The sequence below is a fragment of the Catharus ustulatus genome, chromosome 30, assembly GCF_009819885.2.
Source record: "Catharus ustulatus isolate bCatUst1 chromosome 30, bCatUst1.pri.v2, whole genome shotgun sequence".
Classification (NCBI taxonomy): domain Eukaryota; kingdom Metazoa; phylum Chordata; class Aves; order Passeriformes; family Turdidae; genus Catharus; species Catharus ustulatus.
This window is the reverse complement of record NC_046250.1, coordinates 480,460-499,177: the sequence shown is the minus strand read 5'-3', so window position 1 is coordinate 499,177 and position 18,718 is coordinate 480,460. Positions and strand designations below refer to the sequence as shown.

The 18,718-nt window shown below is 56.6% G+C and overlaps 1 protein-coding gene across 6 annotated transcripts in view; it reads right to left on the bottom strand.

The window, feature by feature from the left end:
* Positions 1–849: 849 nt before the first annotated feature.
* The window catches only part of MEF2D (myocyte enhancer factor 2D), a 72,394-nt gene continuing 54,525 nt past the window's right edge, over positions 850–18,718 (bottom strand). For 5 of the 6 annotated variants that reach the window (XM_033082830.1, XM_033082829.1, XM_033082831.1 and 2 more), the window contains 7 exons: positions 15,541–15,751; positions 12,842–12,898; positions 9,356–9,546; positions 9,020–9,040; positions 5,799–5,928; positions 2,631–2,862; positions 850–1,235 (listed from right to left, as the gene is read on the bottom strand). In XM_033082830.1, the coding sequence (XP_032938721.1) occupies positions 905–1,235; positions 2,631–2,862; positions 5,799–5,928; positions 9,020–9,040; positions 9,356–9,546; positions 12,842–12,898; positions 15,541–15,751 (1,173 nt within the window). In that variant the 3' untranslated portion in view covers positions 850–904. The remainder of the gene's footprint in view (positions 1,236–2,630; positions 2,863–5,798; positions 5,929–9,019; positions 9,041–9,355; positions 9,547–12,841; positions 12,899–15,540; positions 15,752–18,718) is intronic. The other variant, XM_033082835.2, reaches the window with a different exon arrangement.

Here is an 18,718-nt window from a genome sequence, read left to right as displayed (position 1 = left end):
CTTTTATGGATGCTGTTTGCTAAAATTCACAATTTGCTCTCAAAACCAGCACTAACCCAACCCCTCTCCACACATCTGCTGTGCCCAGGGCAAGGCAAGACATTCCTAGAAATGGGAACTCCAGTGTTCCAATGACCCTGGTCAGAAACAGTGCAGTTCCCTGCTCTGGTAGGAAGGATGCTGTCTGCATCCACTTGTCATGCAAACGGGATTAAGCCTTAAAAATCTGCCTCTTATTCCCCTGATGCAGCTTTCCAGGATCCAGGAGCCTCAAGCAGGCTGTGGATGTGGCTGCATCCTGTTTCACACCGAAGCTGGGCTCTCTGAGCCGCCCTCCGTCTCCCTTCCCAGCTGCTTTTAGCAAAACCTTTTTGGAAGAAAACCTGCGCCTACCAAAGCCCTTCAAGCTTCCAGAGAGCTGCCTCATGCCTGAACTGCCCCTCCCTGCACACGGATCACCCAGGAACGGCCAGGAAGGTGCATTTTGGGGGTGCTCTATGCCCGTTTTCCCCCAGAGCCCATCCTGCTGCAGGTGCTCTGCCGTAGGGATACGGTGCCACTTCCCAGCGGGCACCGAGTGCCCAGCCCGCCCGCCCGCGGGGGAGCATTGCCAGGGGCTGCTGTTTTGTGGTGAGGACAGGGATATCCCATTCCAGCCCCCCATTCCCACACACCTGGCCGTTCCCGAGCTGAGGAGCGCCGTATGTACTGCATGCGTCGCCTGCTGCGCTAGAATGAATGCCTACAAAAATCCTAAAGCTATTTCTCAGGCAGTTTATGATAATTTCCCCCCCCACCCCAGCCCGTCCCCATCACCCGTTTGTCCCTCGCACCCCCACCCCCCCCGCCCCTCCCAGCCCCTCCCCACGGCCCTGCTGGAGCTCCCAGGGATGGCAGGACCCCGTTATGTGACCCAGGTATCCAACCGCATGCGCTTTACGGAGGGGCTCTCCCCCTCGGGCTCGCTGGTGGCTCGCAGGAGGCCCAGGGATGAGCCAAAATCGGGGCGGGAGGGATCGTCCCGCTCGCTGCTGCCCTCGTAGGAGCTGGTGTTGCTGCTGAGGCTGTCGACGGGCGAGCGGCCGGTGGGCTCGTGGCGGGGCTGGTGGGGGAAGGTGCTGAGCGGGGTGGCAGTGTTCCTCTCCCGGTTAGGTGACACGGGCTCCGACTTGATGCTGATGTTGGGGTTGGTGTTGACAGTCAAAGTGGTGGTGTGGGACAAGTGACTCCCTTGTCTGGGCATCCAGAAGGTGGGGGGGAGTGGTTGGGAGAGGAGGAGGAGGAGAGGAGGAGGGGAGGAAAGGGGGAAGAAAAAGATGGAGGAGGAGATAATGGGAAATCTCTCATTATTATCTTTTTGGTGGCCTTTTACCCTCCAGTGCACAGAATTCAGAACCTGCACACACTACAGAATTATAAACCTGGATTAGGCTATTAATCTGGACTAATAAACAGAATTATGACTTCATAATCAGAATTGTGACTCCAGAATTCACAATTGTGCCATCACCAGGACACACCACCACGGAGCTGGGATCAGACCCTGTGGGCAGCATCCCTCCACCCCAGCACCTCTTGATCCAGCCCCAATTCCACTCACTGTCCCTCAGCAGTGATCCAAATGCATGGAGAAGAGGGACAGACTCTGCCCCAGCACCCCTGTGGGTTGCACAGATCCAGCACAGCACAGGGCTCAGCCAGGTGGTTGGGAACCTCCTCAACCTCTACTACAACACAAAATTTTGTCCAGGCTTTCCACACATCCTGTGGCCTCACTGGTGCAGGAAGTCCAGGCAGCTACTGAGGAAGCTGCTGCCCGTCCTGCCTGGAAAACATGCATCAGGCAGTGAGGGGACACTGAACTCCTACACAAAAACCAGGTCCATCCATCCATCCATCCATCCACTCCTCCATCCATTCCTCTAACCATCCATCTATCCCACCCCTTCTTCATCTGCTTCTCTATCCTTCCAGTCCTCTATTCATCCCCCCTTAATCTCTCCATGCATGTCTCCATCCACCCATCTGGCACTTCATGGTTAAAATGTCAGTGTCTTTGACTCAGTGGCTGGGGCAGTCATCGATCCCCCCTCTTCAATTCCTGCCTCTCTTTGTCCCATGGTCTCAATGTGATCACAGCCAAGTGCCTTAAATCTTTCTGTTGACTGTGTAATTCTGTGTGGGGATGCTTTATTCCAGGCTAAAAGCAGATCCACTTCCAAAATCCTGCTCTAAGATGGAAATGCTTGTATTTTCTCCCCTGGAGAAAAGCAATCTCTTTGCAATACTGAAAGCCATCTTCTTCTCTACCAGCAGGGCACAATTCCAGGCACCTTCTCCTGCAATGTCCATCCCATCTAACACTACCTCTGGCTGGTTCTCTGCTCCTTCCAGGTCAGTGATCAATCCCACTGTGGACAGGCAGCAGGACAAGGCTCTCAGAGCATCCCCAAGTACCCTGATCTCAGCCAGGGGCTCTGGTCACTCCTACAGTGACAGGGACAGGACTCCCCAAACTCCACAAAACACAGGGCCTGATACTGGGGGGGTCTGGAGAAACCAGGGAGTAGTGAGGGCTGGGAGTCTGCAGATTTGGCACCCTCAGAGGAATTCCCTCTCGTGTCACTTACATTAAGTTTCCTAGTGACACCGGGACCAGGTGCTGCTGCTGTGGCTGCTGCTGTGGCTGAGGCTGTTGCTGCTGCTGCTGTTGCTGCTGTTGTTGTTGCTGTTGTTGCTGTTGCTGCTGTTGCTGCTGCTGTTGCTGCTGCTGCTGCCAGGCAGAGATGTTGCCCAGGGACAGCCCTCCAGGTGAGCTGAATGCTGGCAGCGAGGACAGCTCAGCGCTCGTCAGCTGATAATCTGTGAGGGGAAGAGCCCTGCAGTCATTTCAATGTCAAACCTGCCCCCACAGTGCCCCAGCACTGAGAGAGGACAGGGACCCAGGAGAGACACAAACACAATGTATGGAGTATCAGCTCGTGCTGCCAGTGGCTCAGGGATGGTGGCCAGAGGACACAGCTCGTGCCTGTGGAATGGCTGGTGCTGTAGTCACAGAATCAATGAGGTTGGAAAAGACCTCTGAGATCCAGTCCAACCTATGACCAAACACTGCATCAACTTAGTGCCACCGAAGGGACACTCAAAGGCCATCTAGTCCAACATGCAGGGACACTTTCCACTATCCCAGGTTGCTCCAAGCCCCATCTAACCTGGTCTTGGACACTTCCAGAAGCAGCCACAACTTCTCTGGGCAACTTTTGCCAGCACCTCACCACCCTGAGTGTAAACAATTTCCTCCTTATATCCAACTGTCTTCCACCTCAAGCCATGAGCTGCTGGCAGGACCTCCATCCTCCACAGCCCACAAGACCCCCAGTGCCCCTGTCCCCCCCAGGCACAGCAGTGGCCAGGGCAGCCCCATGATGCAGCCGTGTCTGGCTCCCTGCAGGAAGGGCCATGAGCATGTGAGACCCGCAGAGGCACCTCCAGCCAGGTGTACAGTGCACAGACACATTTCTTCCCTGGGGCAGCACACCCTGGAAGCTGACACCCACCTGTACCTGGGGTGCACCTGGGACAGCCCCACGCTGGCAGTGTCCCCAGTGGCAGCAGGGGGCGCTCCCTGCCTGCCATGGGGACACGGAGCTGTCACCGTGTCCCACCTCCACGGCCACCCCACACTTCGGGACCCCCTTCCCCACAGCAGCCACTGTTCCCACCCTCTGGTATCCTCCCCCCCACCCCCTGGCAGGGCAATGCCTTCCCCATGCAGAACCTCAGGAGCATGGAAAATCCCAGTGGAACACCTCATACCAGGTGGGAATTTTACAAAGGGTGTGAGAATGCTGGTGGAGAAAGCCAGGGAGGAAAGTGCTGCTCCTTCAGGAGGTGGTCAGACCTTGGTCAGCCATGTCAGCCTGACACAGACACCCTCCAAACCCTCCTCTCACCTTCTCCTCCCCCCTTGTCTCTCTAATTTTGGGTGTTTTGTGGTTTCAGCTGTCCCCACCCCAGCAGCACACACAGAGGTGGCTGTGCTGGTGCTGAACTGCTGCCAACGCCACTGGCGGATCCCCGGCACGCCCCACCCAATATCCTGGCAGCGAGTTCCCTGCTCCACACCATCCTCCACCCCTGCACCGGCTCTTCTGGTTTGGGAGCTCCTGACACTCTCTGGTGACAGTGGCTGTCCCTGAAGCCCCCACCAGGGCTTGAGCTGGAGCTGTCCTGGATCACAGAGCTGGGAATGGTCAGGTTTGACTGAATCCACACGGGAAAAGGCACATATCTCTGGCCAGAGAGCAGCTCAGCACAACTGCACCAGCCTGAAATCCAGGCAATATTCACCCAATTAGCAGGTGAGTCCTGGCAAGAACAAGTGGCAATGCTCCAAGCTGGGAGTTTGCTCAGGGTATCTGCACCCCTCCACCACCTACGCAATGATCACCTCTGCAGCATCACAGAATCACAGAATTATTTAGTTTGGAAAGGCTGTCCCAGAGCATCGAGTCCAATTGTTCCCCCAGCACTGCCAAGGCCAGCACTAACCCGTGTCCCCAGGTGTCAGAGCCACATGTCTGCTAAATCCCTCCAGGTATGGTGACACCACCACTGCCCTGGACAGTCTGTTTCAAAACCTGAACACCTTTTCCACATAGAAATTTTCCCTAATATCCCACCTAAACCTCTCCTGGGGCTGTTTCCTCTTGTTCTACCCTTTGTTACTTGGGAGCAGAGCCTGACCCCCACCTGGCTGCCCACTCCTGTCAGGGGGTTGCAGAGAGTGAAAAGGTCCCACCCGAGCCTCCTTTCCTCCAGGCTGAATCCCCTCAGCTCTTTGTGCTCCACACCCTTCACAAATCAAGACAATTGCTATCCAATTACCAGGGCAGCTCTGGTAGAACTGCCAGGTTCAGAGTTTGCACCCTACAGCAGTGTCCCCCACAGCAAACACCTCAGCACAGACACCACTGGCACTTGGGCAGGAACACAGCTCTACCCATGGTCAGCTGTGAGAAAAAATAACTACAGAGAGCTGAAATTCAGGCCCCTGAGCAGTGGCACAGGGCTCAATTAAAACCTATTTTGGGGACTCTGGCTGTGCCCAGCCTGGCTGGTAAACCACATGGTCACGGAGGCAGAGGAGCCTCATCACACACAACCAGCATCTTTGGGGCTACACCTACTAATTAGGAGAGGGAGTTTCCAGCATGCCAGGTCTGGGTTCTTCCAGACAAGCAGCTTTTCACATTTTTGCAAACTTTTCTCTAAGCCAGAACGAGTTACACAGGCAGCCAGCAAGTCCTCACAGTCTTGGTGGAGGTCTGACAGGTGGCAGATGAACAACCCTTCTGCTTGGGCAAGTGCACTGTCACTGTCGCCTCAGGCTGATTTCAATCCACCAGCCCAAATCAGATGTGCCTATGAGCAGGCTGGTTTGCATTCTTCCCAAACTTTTGGGGGGCCTACGCCTGTTGTCATGATTACGACATCCCTCGAGCTCCGAGAGCTCAGGGATGGGTGTAGCTGTAATTAGCATCCACTTCACAGTGCAATGGGCCACATCAGCCCTCACAGCCCTTCTGGCTATGGCAATGTGTTCTCACCACTTACATAATGAGTTTCCCCTTGATTTTAATCCTGTGGAACCCTTGCACTCAGCCACATCTTGCAGCGGCGAGGTCCAGGAGCATCACTGCAGCTGCTCAGAGAGCAGCAGGCACATGCCTGCAGCAGCACATTTCCCTCTTGTGTTAACTGAGCCACCCCAGAGCTCTGCCCTGGCCATGCCTTACCTGTGTTGTACGCTGTGGGCATGGCTGAGAAGGGCAGCCCCTGCGTCAGCAAACTTGGAGTGGCCACGGAAACAACCGGTGTGGTCAGAGAGTGAGTTGCTTGAGAGACACCCAACCGCTGTGTGTTTTGCTGTGGGAGCAAACAGGGAGGGAGTTAAAGCCCAGATGGTTTGACTTGGTTGTTTCCATGGGTTGTGGCCCCCCCAGACCCTCTGGGCATGCACTGGGGCTGAGCATGGAGACCATGGGACAAGCAGGATTGATCCTCTGGCCATTCCACACTGCAAAAAAAGCAAAGTACAAACCACAGCAGCTACTGGCACTTTGGACCTTGCAACACTCATCTGCAGGTCATGGCCTTGAGTCCCCTTCCTGCCCAGGGCTGGGCTTCACTCACCAGCACCAGTCATGTCCCTGAGTGCAGGGAGGGGGAATATCAGCAGGATGCCTCAGACAATTCCTCACTGCTTTCCAGACACTGCATGTAAGGCTTGCTGAGCTTCCAAGGAGTGACAAAACCAAAGCAAACCAAGACTGGCCGAGGCAGCACAGAGCCAACATCTCCCTGCAGCTCTGGTGGCCAAGAACAAGTCCCTGCCTCAAGGGAAGCAGAGCACTGGCCTCAGGATTTTAAAGGGACTGACATCCCTAAACTCCAGGTGCTCAGTAACCTGCCAGCTCAGTGCCCTCACAAGGATTTGGTGACTCAGGTATTAGCAGGCCCCACTGTGGAAAAATTCTGCCCTTGGACCAGTGCACACCAAGCTCCCCCCATGGTTTTCCAGGCAGTTACGTGGGCGGATCTATAGGTCAGATTCAGCCCTGTTTACAAGGCAGATAATCTGGGCTGTCTCTGCTGATCTGATTTAAATCAGACTCAAGAGGCTTGACTCTAATCCGAAGCACCCCAGCACACGTCACCCTGTGAAGACTGGGGCAGTGCCCAGCTTAAATCACGCCTGGCACGAGGCTGGCTGGGACACAGGGAGCAGCCTTCCTGTGGAACTGAGGGCTCCAGGGCCTTGCAGGGCTGGGCACACACTCTGCAATGCTTCCCCACGGCCAGGGAGACTCTCCTGGGACAAGGTTGGAGGTTAAAACGCTGCCCTGGCCACCTCCAGAGGGTAACAGCACCTGGCTGTGCAGGATTTGCTCACCCTGCGCCCACACACTGCCCTGCCCACAGGTCCCTCCTGTGGCCTGGGGAAGGAGATTACCAGGGCTCTAATTGCTAAAGCTCTGGGGGGCTGTAGGAGCAGGTTTTCCTGGCACACATCCTGCTGGCAGCCACCCCTGGCTGTGCCCACTGCTGTGGGTTAAGGGCATGGCAAGAAATGTCTTCACAGAAGGGAAGACACAGCCCTGTCCCTGTCCTGCCTGCACAGGACCCTGAGCCAGCCCAGTGGGATGCAGCCCACACAGCCCCATCCCTTCTGCCCCTCTCTCCAGGGCTCTGCAGCTTTCCTGGGAGAGCACAGGCACAGGGACGAGTGTGGCCATGGCACAGAGCAGGGCTAACAGGACACCAGCTAGGCAGGGTGTGCCAGCCCCAGGAACCTCCTTGGCACCACAGGGTAAGTGTGGGGATGTCAGCCCCAGCTGTGCTGGGGGAAGCACCCCGATTTTCACCACAATCCATGCAGGGAGGAGGTGTGCAAGCTACCCCCACATCGTGCCACTCACACCCATGCCCACAGACAACACTCCCAGTTGGTAATGGTAACACACCATGCAGCATGCTCCCAGGGAATGGACCCTGCTGCCCCTGGCATGTGTGGAGTGTGGAGGGAAATGGGGGGACACCTCTCTGAACCTTCTAAGGGAGGAGAGCGGGCTCAGAGCTGCAGGAGCAGTGCCAAGGGTGCCAGGGCTGGGGCTGTGGGCAGCAGGGACACAGCCGAGGGGCTGCTGACTCATCTCACAGCTGCCTGGAAAGAGGTGGGAGCTGCCATTTGGAGAGAGGATCTGGTGTGTAGGCTGAGCAATATGGAGGGAGCAAATCTGAGGAGAAGGTTAGCGGAGCAGGGGAGCATCTGCACCAGGAAGGAGGGATCTGCAGGGACAACACTCTGCAGTCCCCTTCCTGATCCAGCAGTGCCAAGGTCCCTGTCCCACCCTGCCCACATTTCAGCACCCCCTGCTGCCACCTCAGCTGGGGCCAGGATGTTTTTCACTTCAGACAAAAATCCACCAGGTTAATTCAGATCAACAATTAAAACTGCAAACGCCACCCCAGTGGATTTTTACCTAATGTTGCTTCAGTGTGTAGTGAGGGAATGTCCTGGGCAGTGGGATCAGGAATGAGCAGATGGGGAGGTGAGGAGTGACTGGTCTCCCTCCACACATGGGGAAACTGAGGCATGGAGATGCTGAAGGGGGCCACTAAGCAAGAAGAGTTTAGGGACACAAAGAGCAGCAGAATTCATGTCTGCCAAAGCTCTGGCCCATCCTTGCCCTGGCCAAGAGTGTCTCTGTGCAGGTTGCCAGAGGGATTGGCTTTCTGCTGTGTTTTTGGAGAGCTTTTCCCTGGCTGTGTGAGCTGCATCCTGCAGCAGCTCGTGCCCTTCCCTTGCTGTGCTGACCTGTCACCCATCTGCCCTGCACCAGAATAGCAATGGAGCAGAGTGAATCCTTGCCACAAACAAGGTGGCATTCACTTTGCTGGCAGGGAGAGGAAAAAAGAGCCATAAAAATAACACTGAAAAACTGCCCCATGCACAAGGGAGGTTTAGGGAGTGCACTAGCCAGCCAGTGGATTTACACAGGCTTTAAATAATATCTTTAATATGGGAAGAGCTTGATTTACTCCCTGTCTCTCATGTGCTGGCAGTGGGCCAGGTCTTCCTGTGCTGGAGCTGTGGTGTCTCCAGTGAAGCGCCATGGGCAGGTCCAGGACAGCGGCTCTGCCCAGCCCAGCTCCACAATCCCCAAAGGGACTCTGGCCGACCTCCCCAGGGGGACCAACACAGCAATTTTGGCTTTGGTGAAGAAGAAGACTCTTTGCAACTCATGTCAGCTCCTTCTTTTCCACAGGGAACCTGGTTCTCCTAAAAGTGTGTTTGTCTTGGGATTTATTTTCTGCAGCAGGATTGGATGTAACACCGGTGCCCACATCCCACCGCATTCCCAACACAGGGAGCCAGTGTCCACCCCCTCTGTGTGCCCCATGCCAAGCCAGGGCAGGACCAAGGGGACACCACACCACCATGCAGGGAACTCACCAGAGCCAAGTGGTCCTCGGTCTGTCCGTGGGAGAACAGGGAGAGAACCGAGAGGCACCGTTAACTCCAGCACCCCATCCCCGCCGCCACTGCGCCCGCTGGCACCACACCCTCGCCTCCATGGGGCACACACAGCTTGGAGAGCTGCCTGGTACAGGCTCTGCACCATCCAGCATGGTGCAGGCAGCAATCCAAGCCTTCCTTCTCAGATCTCCCCTCCAGCACGGCCCCAGCCAGCTCCCACCACTAGAGCACCGAATTCCCCTGCAGCCTGTGCGCTGGCAGGGCACCCACTCCCAGCCCAGCTGGTGTCCCAGCAGAGCTGCAGGCACTCACCAGGTGATGCATCAGCCCCTTCCCGCTCTGCGAGGTGATCACACGCAGGTCTGGCTTGCGGCTGTTGGCGGCGAGCTGCGTGCCGTGCGAGGGCGGCGGTGGGGACTTGGCCGGGATGATCTTGCCCAGGCTGCTGCCATTGGACACGGGAAGGAGACCTGGAGAGGCTCTGGCACTCACATAGCCATTTCCTGCAGGAACACGGGTGACAGAGAAGAAGGAGGTGAAGGCACGGTGACAGTTGGATGCGTGGCAGTGGTGAATGCACTCGGTGATGGTGAATGCAGGAAATGGTGATGAATACATGGCCATGGTGAATGCACAGCTGTGGTAAACGCATGGAGAGTGGTGCTGCAGTGGGGCTCCAGGAGTGCTCCTCCTTGTGAAAGAGCAGCACTGCATCCCCCCAGGCTCCCCAAATCCCCCTGCACCCCAGTAGGGTGAAGCCGGGATGAGCCCACAGTGCTCAGGGCAGCTCCTTACCCTGCAGGGATTCCCCTTTGTTCCTGCAGTAACACCCAGCACATCTCAGAGCCTGATCTGCAGCTAGGCTCTTTCCCTGCTTTGGCCAGGCACTGCAGCCCTACCAAGATGGGTAATTACTGGCACATTCACTTTTAAGGTTTCTTTATGGTACTGAGGCTGTGGGAGAGTGAGGACTCAGTTCACTGCTCCCACTGTCCCTTTGAAGATCTGAGGTTCCCTCCTTCTCCTCTTCCTGCTGCCCCACTTAAGGATTTTATGTGCAAGGAGAGGGGAAAAAAAAAGAAGAAAGGAAAGTAAGAAAAAAAATAAAAAGGAAAAGATTTGATGAACATCAGGAAAGGAATAAATTGGATCAGATTACAGCTCTGATGAGGGTTGGTTTTTTTTTTCATGAATAGGCCCCAAAGATAGAAAGGCGTTCAGCAATCACCAGAATTCAGCCCTCATATTCATTGCACGTTAGACCAGGAAAAATAGGTCGCTGATTGCATTATTAATCACATCCACCATTGCGCTGCATCTGCATTTCAGCAGGCGCCTGGTGGCAGCGACGCCGCAGCCGCAGCGCGTGGGGGCCGAGCGCCAGCCCCTGCCTCCCCAGAGCTGTCCTGGGCTGGACACCCAGGGATGGGCTCAACCAGGCTCAGGGGGGGACCCTGCTCCCTGGGCACTGCGGGTTTGATCCCACAGATGGCACATCAGGGAGAGCCATGGTGGCCAGGCTGCTGCAGGCTGGCAGCTGTGGCATCATGTCCCTGATGGAGGGGAGGAGCAGCCTTCCTGTCCCCAGTGAGGTATACTCCCTGTCCCAAATCACTGTGAGCAGCCATGCATAAGGCATGTGCCTGGTGCATCACCTCTGTGTACTGTGAGCTGCTGGAATCCTGCTCTCAAGGTTTTTAGATTTATTAACAATGAAGGTGCAGAAATATCTCAGGTGACCCTGGCTACCTGCAGTGCTGGTGGCCATGGAAAAGCCAAAAGAAATGTTAAACCCTTTGATATTCTCCTTCCCAAGGCACCACCAGCATGGATGCACACAGGGCTCTCACTGTGACTCCCTGTTCGAGGTACACCACGTCATGTGTGCACCACCTGGGGTGTGGATTGGGGTGGTTCCCTGTGCTAGAGAGGAGCTGATTTGGGCTCCAGTGCTGCCACTCACCCCCAAAGATGGGTGGCCTTGGGCTGTCATTGCTTCTGTCATTGCCATGCCCACCCAGCAGGGACCTGGCCACCCCTGTGAGCCAGACAGAGAAGGGCTACACCCCCACAGGACTTTCCTTCACCAAAAAAAGAGCCCAAAAGAGGAGCACTCTGGCCTGCCTTTGCACCACCCTGGTGTGAATTTGAGTGGGGACAGTCAGGGCTCAGCATCCCCCCATGGGCCAGGTGGGGTGGAGTGGGTGCTGCCTCCTGAGGGTGGCACAAGCCCTGGAGCGTGGGCAGGATGCAGGGATACAGCGACATCGCTGCAGGATCCGGCCAGAGGCACCCGCAGCTGATGACTCAGAGGCAGCAGGTGATCACTCAGTGCTGCAGAGACTGCAAGGGAGGAGGAGGAGGAGGAGGAGGAGGCAGAGGAGGAGGAGGAGGAAGAGGAGGAGGAAGAGATGTAGCAGGTATTTGAAAACTGCAAGCACAGTGCCAGAGCTAGAGCCACAGTCCCCTCCTGCAGGCACGAGGGGAGCCCCAGGGAGGGCAGGGGTCTGGGGACAGCAGGGGTCTGACCACAGCCAGGCTGTCCCTGCTCCTCACACCCATTTCCTGCAGTGGCGGCAGGAACGCAGGGAATGCTTCGGTGACGTCAATGCTGACATTCAGGGGCCCTGCCAAGCCCTGCACCCGCCATGGCTGCTCCTGACAGCTGCCATGGGGGTGGCTGCAGGGGACTGGGGCCACTCAGGGGTCTGGGGGACACGCCATGATGGCCCCTTCCCTCTGCCCTCAAGGATCAGCAAAACTCAGCACTATGAGAACACAGGGAGACGCTGCCCCACAAACCACCCCGGCAGGTTTTGTTCTGTGAAGAAATCGCTCTGGCACTGGCACAGCTGCTGCCCAGCACAGGGAAATGGCTATTCCTGGCAGTGGCCAGACTGCAGGGTGTGGGGTTGGGTGGCCACAGTGCTGCAGAACCACAACTGGTCCAACCCCATCTAAAAACCAGTGGGACCTGGCTTCAGTTTGGTTTTAATGGGGGCAATGTGGAATTCCACACTCCTCCTCTGTGCTGCTGGCTGGACACCTACTGCAAAAAGGCCCACAAGGGGTGAGGAGTCAGGCTCCTGGAGCAAGGCTGCCTTTGCCCTGGGATGGATGGCATCTACCCTGCCAAGCCTGGGACCACAGCCAAGCCCAGTGCCGACAGCAGCAGCTGTTTCCCAGCAAGAGCCGGGGCTGTCGCTGGTTTTTGGGCTGTGCCTACACCAGCAGCAGCCCAACATCCTCAGCCTGCAGACTGCAGAGGCAGATGTGGGGATGGAGATATTGTTAGTGCATTTTACAGCTGAGGAGCTGAGCCATGAGGCCTGAGCCTCATTAGCACTGAGGCCCTCACAGTGGAAAAGGCCCTTAATGAGCTTTTTTTCCTTGCAGTAAAGTTCCTTTATAGGACCCAAGCACGAGGAGAAACTGGGTGTTAATTGATCACCCGAGGATGGTGGAGAATTGGCTGTAGCACCAGAAGCTAAACCTAGAGCTACCCAAATCCTGGTCTTCAGAGATCACCTCCCTGATCTGCAGCTCTCCCCTGAGTAGATGGAGACTCCTTGGTCACTGGGGTCTCCACTGAAACCAGCAACCCCAACAAAGGTGCTGGCCTGGAGCTCCATATGCCAACCCCTTCCACTGCCAAGAGCAGCAAAACCTTCCCCAGCACCTCCCTATGGACCAGCAGGGCTCAACAGCAAAGCAAAATCCTATGGGACACATGGGGGGACTGAGAGCAGGAATGTCACACAGAGCCAGGTGCACAGGGCTGAAAGGCTCCTTACTTACCCACAGGGCTTGGGCAGGCTCCATTTGTGTTGTTCAGGTCTCCCCCAAGCATTGCCCCTGCAAAGTAAAAGGAGAGATGGGATCACCATCAATGCAGAAACAGGGTGAGCATCCCTGCTTTTGGGGGGCAGGAAGGCAGGAGCACAGTGGAGAAAGGCAGAGGAAAAAAAGCAGGATTGCATTCCTGGGGAGAAAGTCCTGGGCAAAACGAGCAGCATTCCTGGTGATCAGGTTGGGAAATGTTATCCAGGCAGATCCGTTTCCTTTGGGAAGGAGCCAGGTGCACAGGAGCCTGTTCCAAAGGAGGCAGCTTGGAAAACACTGCAGCTATTTTATTCCAAACCCCCCTTTGGGGGACACGGGGCCGGTGCTGCTGGGGGGAGAGAGAGCCCCAGCAGCATGACGGGAAACACAATCCCCCCTGTAATGTTCACACCGAATGGAAACCATCCCACACTGCCAGGATGCCACAGCAATCCAGAGTCCCAACACTTGCAGCAAAGTTGGGAACCGACGCTCCCAACCAGGCTGGGAAAAACTAGACCTTTTTATTCCCCAAAACCAGAACGTTTTGCCTCGCCTGGAAGAAGAGTTGATCTTTTTTCTGCCTTGTTATGAAGTTATTTCTGAAAGCCACCTATTCCCCAGCTGGGGCTGCCTGACCACGCCGCGGGCAGTGACTGCAGCCAACAGAGGCTCCGGAGCCGCGACCGCAGTCAACCCGGAGCCCTGGGCTGGCAAACGAGGGGCTTTCAATGCCAAACCCCACCTCTAACCACTGCCCAGCCCTTCTGAACCCAGATGGAGAAACCTGAGACACAAACCTTTACCCAGCCCGTGGCTCAGCTTTGGGTTTGCAGCGAGCCCCTAAAGCTGGAGGAGGGTGGGAGGGCCGAGCTGCTGCTGTGCAGGGATGCACAGTTGCTCCCCATATGGGAGCAGGACTGGGAATGGCAGTGGTCCCAAAAATTGTATGGTCTGAGAAAGGGTGAAGTGACCAACTAAATGTGGCACCCTCCCCTCAATGGATGGGGATGCAAAGCCAGAGGTCCCTGAGCCTCCAAAGTCCCAGAGAAGGGAATCCAACAGGATTTTGTGGCTGTGCCCTGCTGTGGCACCCCACCTGCACCCCAGGCACTGGTGCCTGTGCTGCCAGAGAGGGCTCACCTCCTTGGGTGAGTGATGCCAACCCTGCCCCCAGTCCTGTACACCCCCCTTGGCTGCCCTTCTCCCACACCATCCCTGAGCCAACAGCACCAGGCACTGTCAAGGCACCCACCCAGCGCTCGCTGTGCATTTGCTTTGGAAACAACACAACCAGCTCTGGTGCAATGCTAAAAAAATTTTAGGGGAAAAAAAGGAGTTTTTCTAACATGCAAGGCCCTGGCTCCTATAAACAGGATTTCTTCCATGTCCCAGGCAGCGAGTGAATGAGACACAGATGGCCGGACTTGGAACACCTCTGAGCTCACAACCACAAAATGATCCCCCTAAACGAGCAGTGAGTGAGCTGGAAATGGGAGCCCCCAGAGGGGTCTGCTTTACCAGGAAGCCTCTTCTGCTCTCAACTGAGGGGCCTACGAGAGGGCAGGAGATCCCTGCAGCCAGAGCCAGGGCTGCCTGTACCCGAGGAGGGCTCTGCCACCCTGCCTGGAACGAGACACTGCTCCCTGGGACCAGTCCTAGAGCAGCATGCCACCTGTCCTGCAGGTCTGGGGCCTCATCCTGGTCACTGAGAGCTTCAAGGCACCTTGGAGACTCTGCAGTGAGAGCAGTGAGCAAACAAGCTGTCTCTGAACCACGGTTCCTGCTGCATCCCAGCCAGGCCATTCCTCCTGTTCATCCTGACCCACCACACAACCTGCTTCTGGAGGCAGCTCCCAGCCCTTCTCTCCCAATCCATCCCCTTTGCAAAGCCCCCCAGAGCTCTCAATGCCCCAGGGGACACAGCTGAGGGCCCAGACACGACTGGCACCAGCTCTGCCATTTGCAGCCTGGGTGACTTTTACAGACCATCTGTGACATCCAAAATAGCAGGAAGGGGCTTTCTGCACACTATTATTTATGATCATACTGCAGGAGAGTCGAGCCGTGGTCACACGTTGTCCCTGTCCCGCCCTGCCACTGCAGGGGACGTGGGTGACAACTCCTCTCCCCCACTCTGTCCTCTGCCACCCATCGCCGGTCCCTGCTGGAAATGACTGCTCCTCCGATCTGTCAGCACAGCCACATGAGTAATCGCCCACGGCCAACTGCAACCAGCATGGCCCGACTCAGAACAGCCCTTTTTAGGCAGCCAGACCCATGTCACCGGAGTGCCACCAGCGAGCAGGATGCCAGCAGCCACCCCCAAGCCTGGGAATGGCGCCGGGTGACTCATCCTGCACTGCCCAACCTGAAACAGATCCTGCAGGGATCCAGCTCTCCAAGAGATCTAGCTAAGGTGGGGAGGTTGGCCTCAGTTTGGGGCCAAGGCACAAGGAGAAGGCATCAATGTCTGGAAGGAGTGCACAGTGAGGGGCAACAACCCTTCCATGATGCTCCTGCCACCCACAGGAGCTGGAATCCGGACCCTGGATATGGGATGGAAGCAGCAGAAGTGTCCCCTCCCTCAGGGACGCCCCATGCTCGGTTCTGCAAGCCCAGCCAGGCAGGAAGGATGAGGAGGTGAGGCTGCAGAGGGGCACAGGGTGGCTCACCTGCACTGGCTGGCCGCTGCGGCAGCCCTGGGGACACCGTGTTCCTCTGCAGCGCCGGCTGCTGCGGCGACAGGAGCCGGGGGTCTGTCAGAGAGGAGGTCACCAGGGACTGGGTCACCAGAGAGCTGCCAGGGTTGCTGAACTGCAGCGTGTTTTGGTTGGTCACCGGCACCGTCACGGGCATGGCGAAGTTCGGAGCGGGCACTGTGGACTGAACAGAGAGCAGGGGGTAAAGGGGAGCCAGAGCTGAGTTCCTGCAGCACAGCACAGCTGCTGACCAAGGGGGGACAGTCAGCTCTCCTCAAACCTCCAGTGCTGACCTGCAGTGCTGTGCTTGAACCCACACTGGCACCTTGGGGGGGATGCACCAGAGCCCAGTTCCCCACCAGGGAACATCAAGAAGAGCAATGGGCTCTCCTCTCGGACACACCAGAGCTCTGCAAACAATTGCTTTGGCCTCATTCTCAGGTTGTATTTATTTACCCCCTGTGTTTTCAGGGCAGACACAAAGGAGAGGCTGAGCAGCCCAGGGCATGAAGGTGGGTGCCAGCCTGGTGGTCTGCCCCCACCAAGCTCAGCACTTGGCACAACCCTTCACTCCAAGCAGGATTCTATGATGCATTTCCTCAGCCAGCAGGAAGCCAGCAGTGGATCCCCGTTCTGGGCTGGCACTGCTGCTGGTGGGAAAGACTCTTTTTGCTCCACAGAGCCCCTGGGTGATTCTGGGATCCATCCTGTCTCCTCTGGGAGCTGCTGGGAAGGAGGAGCTGACACCAGGGATGCAGGAGCACTGCTAAACCCTATCCTTGGCTGCAGGTTGAGGACCAGCTTCACCTACCAGCGTCGTGTGGGAGCCAGACCCGCTGCGATTATCCCAGCCGTTTGTCTTATGTCACTGATTTGCTCTTCGTTAACAGGAGCTGGCACCTGCTTAGAGGCTTTAGCACGGGCTTTGCTAAAGTCCCACTTTAATTTGCTCCAGGACAGAGAGGGAGAGTAGCCCAGCACTGAACGGGACCATCACAGGGCCAGAGGTAGAGCCCCACAGGCTGCACCAGCAAGGGAAAAGGGAGCTGAGGTCCCCCTCTGCAGCTGGTGCATCTCCCCACTGCCTTGCCTTGCCTTCTCCTCCAGAAATCTGCTCCTGGATAGGTCCTGCTCCTTAGGTGACAGAGGGGCATGGGAGGAAGGAGTAGGACAGTGCTCACCCACGCCTCACTGCCAGGAACTCTCCCCACCTGCCTCCCAAGGGCATCCTGTCCTTCAGAGATATCCTGTGGCTGCAGCCAAGCCACGAGGACAGCGGCTCTGAGCCTGCGCTGTGGCACCGCTCCTGGAGCTGCCGTTCACAGGGACAGGCTCAGCAATTCCTACACCACCAGGGAGAGCTGGAACACGGAGCCCTACCTCTGCTCAGCCCAGGAGCTCATCCTGCACGGCAGCAGAATCGGAGGAGGAGGAGGAGGAGGAAGGTTCCTTGGGCGTTGCACGAACACCGGAGCAGCGTTGTGTAATAAATCACTGCCAACGCGTCCATGTGTGCGCAACGTTCCCAGCGAGGGAGAGGAAGAGCTAAAGCTCCTCCACACCACAGCATGAGCAACACTGTGGTAGAGCCACGAGCTGGATACACCAACCCCAGAGCCAAGGTTTGCCTTAACCCAGCTCCACCCCACTGCACCTGCAGACAAGCGTCAGGCTGACGCTGCCCCAGCACACCCAGGCCACCCCCTGTCCCACAGAGGGCACAACGAGGGACAGGGTTTGCACACTGCTCCAAAGTCTGGGGGAGAAGATGCACACATCAGCCAAAATCCATGATTTCTGCTCTCGTTAGAAGTGAGGGCAAACACCAGAGGCAAAAGCCCTGCCGAGGCCTTTCGTTAGCAGACGCGGCTGTCGTTAAGCTGCCCCGGCCACTCCGCTGGGTTAGTTCTGGTCACACACAAAACCAACCCAGCAGTTAAAATGGAAAAGCGTCTTCTTCAACGCACACACTCCACCTGCACTGCTCGGCCCCTTGCTGCCAGGGAGGTTTAGTGGGGGAGCCAGATGCTATGCCCTGATGAGAAGCCACCCAGCACTTGAATGCCACCTGCTGAAAGGAGTTCTGGGGTTGTCCCTCTGGATTGGTGCGTCTGGATGATTTGGGGCCCTATTAGGGGCCCTCCTTTTGCAGCAGACACATTCTGATGCTGAGCAGCCCCTGCTCCTGAGGGTGTTCTGCACTAAGGACAAAGCTCAGGTGGTTTTGAGCCTATTTTCCACCAGTGGCAGGGCTCGTGCCAGGTGCTGGGGGGATGCATGTCCTACTGGGGCTCTACTCCACACACTCTGGTAGGGTGGGAACCTGCAACCCCCTGGTGAAACCAGGGAAGCTGAAGCAGATCCATGTACTGACAGAGCTAATCCTGCCCTGAACCCCTGTCGTGGGGCTGAGCTCGTTGTCACAGCAGAGCTGCCAGAGATTATCACCACCTGCATTCCACTTTCTTCAACCTCCTCAGCTCTTGGGACAGCCTCCCCACCCCCTCCACCCTGAGATCTAGGGGATGGAAATGCAGATTTTGGGATCCTTTCGAGGCTCGTGGAGTAACACAACGCTGAGTCAGCAAAATAAAACCTGGGGATTTCACAAGGCCCAGTTCTCGAGAAAAGAGAATTTTAACCTGTGGGGGCTTGCAAAGCACAGAAGGACAGATTATTTTGGGTGGGGCTGTGTGTGTCATTTTTGCTGTGCTGTATCCACCCCTGGAAAAGGAGCCTCCCCCCCTGCTCCCTCAGCATTAATTACGGCTGCAGCGACTCAGGGCTAATCCCCCAAGAGCCGCTGCCTGCATCAATAGTCTCTGCTCCCTTGAACTAACAACTAATTTGAAACGTGTCCCCCTCCTCCTCTCGTCTCCTGACACAAATCCCTTTCAGCACTGTCCTGATGCCACCCCAGTGCCAGTGACAGCTCCGGGATCACAGGCTAAAACCTCTCTGGATTTCTGCCACGGCCACCAGCTGCCCTGAGGGCTCGGTGGATTTGGGGGGAATTAATGTGGAACAGCCCAAACCAAGCTGAGCTTTGCAAGGATGTGAGGGGTCGGCATCCGCCACCAGCTCACACGAACACTGGGATCTTAACCCAGGCAAAAATCCGTTTTTTTGAGGAAAAGAGGGTGAAAAAGGA